The 6,590-nt window shown below is 37.0% G+C and overlaps 1 protein-coding gene across 1 annotated transcript in view; it reads right to left on the bottom strand.

Moving 5' to 3' along the window:
• Positions 1–6,590, bottom strand: part of LOC111083298 — a gene marked incomplete at its 3' end in the record, with an annotated part of 15,705 nt that overhangs the window by 3,720 nt on the left and 5,395 nt on the right. The window contains exon 3 of the mRNA XM_022379724.1: positions 3,052–3,131. Within this exon, the coding sequence (XP_022235432.1) occupies positions 3,052–3,131 (80 nt within the window). The remainder of the gene's footprint in view (positions 1–3,051; positions 3,132–6,590) is intronic.

Below are 6,590 nucleotides of genomic sequence, written 5' to 3'. Positions count from 1 at the left end.
CCATAGTCAAACATGGGAGTTAGTGAAGATGAAGAATTGGAACAAATTGGAAAGGAAAGGGGAAGAAAACACGTGGCAGTAATGGGAAAGCTAAAATTTAGTTGATAAAGCCAACTGATAATCAGCTATGGTGGAGACTGACAATCCATAGTCACACAACCACGTAAAAAAAAAGGCCAGAGGAAGGGATTGGTGGATGATTCAATGCTGAAAAACTTGCCTCTTACCATGATAGGTTAAAGAAACATTGAAGAATGACATGTACGAAATACGAAGAAGGCTACACGATCAAAGAATCCATTCCTGCATACAAATTTCACAAACAAAGATGAACAAATGACACTGCTAGGTGAAAAAGAAACATCAGCTTGGAGCAAGAGAGGGAGCTGGACACAAACAGGACCTGATGAGGAGTGTTTTATATCAAACTGAGGATATGAGGGTGGAGAAAAAGAGGAATACACAAAAATATGAGACCAGTTCCGACTGAGAGCACTGACTGCCAGAGTCAAAGGATGAAGAATTGTGAACCTGACAAATGGAAGTTTGGTGCTGAGAGTAGTTGCAAAAGTATTGATGAGGGACATGTCCAGCTAAGAACAAACCCAACGAAAACCTGAGGGAGGAGAGACCATTCAATGAATAGAATCCTGTGTGACTGAGAGAGGCAATTTGCCACCAGGTTTAGAGCCCCCGGCACATGACAAGCTATGAAAGGTACTTGATGGGAATAAGCTCAAAATTGTAGGTCCAATACATAGAAATAAAGAGTCCTGAAATGGATATCCACTGATGATTGATATTACAAATGAGCATGGAATTGTCAGAGTGGATCATCACTAATGGATCCATGAAAAGAGGGAACCTTTCTCAGGATCTGTTGTCCCCAATTGTGAGCCTTTCTTCTCTCCTTCTCAAGGACATGTCTTGGTGATTTGACCATCTTCAGATCTCCATATTTTCATAGATGCTTCCTTGTCAAGATACATCTCTGAACAGTGACATGAGTTTGACAATTTATGTACTTTACTTATAATTTTTAAACAGCTACCAACTGATTATTTGGACTAAATCCCTTCACACTGGCATGTGGATGAATCCGCACATTTTTATCTCCCATTATCTTCATCACTTAGTTGTTTCGTCTCCTGCAGGATTTCAACTCCATCTGGTTGCATTTATTCAGTCTACAGACCATATCTGAGAAGGGTAAGAAGATTTTCTTGCATCCTTTGCACAGTCTAGATTTTCACATGCTTATGAATGAAGTTATTTTTGGATGCATGGGCTCTGGGGGAGCATTCACTCCACATCAGTGTACTCGCAGTTTGTTGGGCATGTTCCCATCTCCTCCACTGAACACATATAATGTCCATTGGAGGAGGCACATGTGTGTGTGCAGCCTCAAGCTACAAATTTCTATTTTGACTCCATGTCTACAGTACTTATCAATTTTAGTGGAGTCCAAATAGGAATTTGTAGCTTAAGAAAATAAGACACATTTTCCAGCCTAGTTTACTTCCTGTTTATTTACCTAGTTGTAAGCTTCAAAATATAATATTTGCATTTTGATTCAACTTGTTTCTGCACTTTTTGACAATCCCTATTCCCCTTTTAGAATTAACAATTTTTAATTCTCTTGTTTCTTAAATTTTTATGTCCATTTATGGAGAATAAATTTCATAGCTACATATGTGCATATGCATTCAGTTGAATGTTACATGTTTTTGAACACTTTATTGCAGTGGCTTTTTCCACCCAACCATTACTTACTGAGCCAGGTGGTTTTGTGTGTAAACACGCATTTAACAAGCATCGAGTACAAACAAAGCCGTTCACAACAACGTTGCATATATTATGTATTTATAGCCATGTAAATAAACTTTCAATGAAAAAATAATCAACTTTTTAAATAGTTCATGGTTATTTGCAGCATTTCATATAGTATATCTATCTAGCTTTTGGTGCAAAATATCCAGTTGATTTTGACATAGGCTTATGAAACAAAAATATAAATAATAATAATAAAATATTCTTAAAATATGCACTCCCAATTTCAGGGAATAATAATGAGGCTGGAGACATTGTTATAAATATACACATTGTTTACTCTAATAAAATGAAGTGTTTCCAACTAGTATAATGGTGCTTAATTAAATGGCTTCTACATTTCTACAATGCTTGAATGGCTTCAAAGAGCTTATGTTGGTAGCAACGAAGAACTTAGAAAATTTTAGAGGGCAGAAATCTGGACTTTCAAAAATTAATTTAAGAATAGCCTACAACTTTCACAGCTGTTTGTTTAGTAGCTGTGCATAGATTTTGGTGCAGTATACTTAGCTATTTTTGCTGTAGGCTTCAGTGCTTGTAAATGGCTTTGAAAAGAAACTTGGCCAGTATCAATGAAAAAACCTGATGAAATCTCTCCTCTTTCAACAATAAACATAAAAATAGTCCTATGGCCTGTGCAGGAGTCATTTTATAATGTTTGCTCAGGTTTTAATATTCATAGCTGTTTTTTTTCTGTAAACTTGCAAAACAAGTATAATAATAATATGAAGAACAAATGGAAGAATTTTGAATTTTGTCTAGCAATTGGAAAATCAACTTTTTTGCTATTATCAATATTTTACCAGCCTTAGCCATTGCAACAGAAGGTCTTGAATGTTGTTTCAAGAACAAGTCTGCTTTTTAAGATGGTTTTTGCCCATAAGTTCTATTAGAATTTTTGTGAAATTCCTGGACAAACCCTAATATGAAGCACTATCATAGTTCATGATAAACTTTCTTTTTTTAATGTGTCATGTTATTTATTATTTTTGGTGTAAAAAAAGATTTTAAACTATTTTTTTCCTGGATTTAGTCTTGATTTTTATCAAAGAGCATAATTCTCTTTTTTTTTCCTCTTTAAAACTTGTCCAAAATTATCTGTTAGAACATTATTAACTTTAATCAAAGATATCATGTTTTTTAATATATCATTAGTACAGTAGGTAAACCTAAGTAAGTGTAAATATGTTTGTCATTGGTTGAAACAAACAGTGTATTTACCTCAACTTCTACAGCAGAACATGGTCTGGACCAGGATTTAAAATTTTTCTGAAGTTCTTTTTTTTTCCTTTGGTTTTTCTCTGAAAATAATAAAGACTGTTACAATTTGCACTCTGAATAAATAAATAGAGTAGGAACAACTCAGTAATGAAATGTAGATTCTAGAAGCTAATTACTTGGCTTAGGAGATCAAAAAGCTGCTATTAATGTACAGAATACTTACTTTCTGAAAAATTTACTTGTCCACATCATGTCATGTGAATGAAAAGATGTACAAATTGAAGAATTCCAGATTAAGTCAGTACTAATTATAAGCAACTAATTAATTAAATTAATGAAAGTTTGTAATTTAACATAAAATTACAAAAGTTACTTGAAGATCACATACTGGACATAGTACTCTATCCAGATCAGACCTATAATAAAATTGAGAAATAGATGGAAGTGAAATTGGTGAGAAGAAAGAATGTTACTCCTGATTTACTGAAGTTTGAGGTAGGAAAGATTGATCCAGATAAAGTAGAACACATGTGGAATGGAAAAAAGTCTGTGAAACACCAATGGCAAATATATTAGATCAATGCTGCCCACACTAAAAGGAGTAGGAATAAGTCTGAATGAATAGGTGAAACAGGGAACAAGAAGACAAAATTCAAACTGTAGGAGTGGAAGGCTGTGAAGAACAATACTGACATTGCAATCCAGAAGAACTGTCCAGTGAGAAAGTCTATAAAACCAGAAGGAATGCAAAATGTAAAGTTTGTCCAGTCCTGTCTGAGTACATCCACTGCCAGGTCCTGAGAATAAGGAACTGGAGATTTAAAAAGAGATAACTTGGTGTTTGAGTAAAGTGGTAAACCCACTGAGATGAGGAGTACCTTGCTTATTGCATAGCCACCTGAAAACCTAATCGGGTCTTGAAAAACAATCTGCCGCAAGGTGAAAAGCACCCGGAACATGACACGCAAGGGGATTTATCTGCATTCTGTAGGCCCTATAAAGGAGTTCTAATGTTTGACCACAAAGGGAATAAGTGCCCCCTTAGTGATTGATATAGGTCACAACTGTGGAATTGTTGGAATGTGTCAGTTCAGTATCAGAGAAAGAAAATGAACCAAAGAATGCTGTACTGCCAGAAGCTCCTATATGTTGATATGGTAAGATATTTTGATCTGAGATCATTGTCCAAAAGCTTCCTGATGATGTACATATGCTCCCCAACTATGGAGAGAAGTATCTGTGAGCAAATCTGTGAGCAAGGTGATGCACAGAACTACTACAGGGAGAAAAGTGGTGGAGGAAGGATCCACAACAAAAATAATGCCACATTAGTGGAAATCCCAGCACAAAGGGCAACAAATTGGGCAGAATCCATTGATGAGAGTGGAGGGAAGATATATGTCAATGAGAAAATAAAGTGTGGGAGAGTGAGGTAAGAGAGAGAGAAGGGATAATGAGGAAAAGAAAAGGTGTCCAAATATCAAGCAGATCAAGGTGAAGGTGGTCAAAGAAATGCCAATAATAGGGCCAAAAAAGAAAGTAGTATGTCAACAGGGGTCCAGAAAGAGGAGACAAATCGAGAAGTAGGTATCGAGAAAGAGGATAGAACATGCCTGGATGAGAAAATTGATAGTCAAAGCAAAAGGATGAAAAATAGAGAATCATAAGAGAGTAAGTCCAGAGATGAGAAGGGTGGTAAAAGCATCCACGAGGGATGTGTCCAAACAGGAGTAAACCCTATGAAAAACCTGGATTTGTAAAGGCCACTCCATTTATAGAATACAGACTGGCTGAAAGAGGAGAGCCACCACATAGATTGAAACAGTTGGAAAATAAAGATAATAGGCTCAGAAGTGGATGATGAACCCATGAAAGCAAAAGACATGTGATGAGAGAATCAAGGACAGTTGGAGTGAGGAAACACTGTGGAATAAACTAAGTGGTACATGACCAAGTGAACCACTGTAGGGGCAGAAAAGAGATCATGCCCAACAAAGAGAAAGAAGGTTGATCACACTGATGAGGAGTGAACCCTTCTCCAGCATTCAAATGTCAAAAGACCTGCCCTCCTTGAAAAAAAAATACATCAATCATAAAGAGAGAGATATAGAGAGAGAGGTGGTAAGGAAATGCATAAAGTAGGACAGGCTTAGTCCAGGCACTGTGCCAAGTCCTCAAGGTTAGCCCCTCACAATAAAGGACAAAGAAAATCAAGAAAGAAAACCATGGGTCTACAAGGTCCACTGCAGGAGATACATGGGGACATACCCTAAAGGAATGAAGAGTTTTATGGAAGCCAGAATCTTGTCTCATCCAGGGTATACTCTTTACCAATATAGGAAAAGTGAAGAGGTAAAGAAGCCAAAGTTGTGTCAGAGAATGGGTGGAATTGGTACATGAATGTCTGAGTACTTGAACACAAGTCATCGGCTAACCAATGTGTAGTGTTCAGGGCTCATTCAGAACGTATCTTGTGTGTCCAATTCTACCATCATACACTACAATACTGACACCAGCTATAAGAGTAGGGCACTTGTAATAAGTAGCAATGCTCACCTCAACTCCACTATCAGGTTCTACAAGATTGACTCTAGCTGTGGGAAGAGGGAACATAATTATGCAATATGGATACTTGTATACACCTCAACTCTACTGTCAGACTCTACAGGACTTACACCAACTGCAAGAGGAGGGCACAATTACTATGTAGTAAGGACTGGTATTGAGTGTGGTCACCTTGCCTTGAGAAGAAGAAAAGGTCCAAAGTACCAAATACTAAATCGGTGTGAGAAAGGACATAGAACCCAGGATTATTCACCCCTGACAATCGAGTAACCATAGCAAAGGAAGGGAAGTATCAGATGAGGAAACATCCAAGAAAGGGCTACTAGAAGGAGATAGTCCAAAAAAAGATATTCCAGCCAGAAGCCAAGAATATAGCAAGCAAATGTCTTCATGATGTAAAAGAATATAAAAGGAGCCAACACTGAGTCGAAGGGTGAACACATGAAAAACTTGGATAAAGTACAGAAAACAAAGGAAGGACAGGCTGAAACAGATGTGTTGGAAGGTGTCTCACACATCAATATGGTCAACTGCAGAATGGGTAAAAAAGGCTATAGATGGGTTTGGAGGGAAGAGAAGAGGAATGAGGAAAGAGATTAAGATGGAAAAATGGAAACAACTGCTGGTACAAAGTGAAACTCAACAATAGGAGAAGAGATAGGCACCCACAGAGTCATATGTGTGTGATAGTCACTGAGAAGAATAAGAGTGATAAACTAAACTTTTAGTAAAGGGAAGACTAAAAAAAGAGGAAGGCCTGGAATCTGGAATGAGAATATGAGAAGGAAACAGATCTATATGAGAAATAGGAGTAAAGGGCAAGATCAAAAAATAGGAAAAGAACATGGGAAGATAATGAGGATAAAAGCCATATAACATCAACCCAGATTATCAGGGGGAGGAGGAATACAATGGAGACAGCTGGGCAAAGAAATGAAATTCGACAAATAAGAATTACAAAAAAAAAAAAAGAA

The sequence above is a fragment of the Limulus polyphemus genome, unplaced genomic scaffold (assembly GCF_000517525.1).
Source record: "Limulus polyphemus unplaced genomic scaffold, Limulus_polyphemus-2.1.2 Scaffold8958, whole genome shotgun sequence".
In the NCBI taxonomy this organism is placed as follows: domain Eukaryota; kingdom Metazoa; phylum Arthropoda; class Merostomata; order Xiphosura; family Limulidae; genus Limulus; species Limulus polyphemus.
The sequence above is the reverse complement of the archived record's forward strand: the minus strand, read 5'-3'. Positions and strand labels throughout refer to the sequence as shown.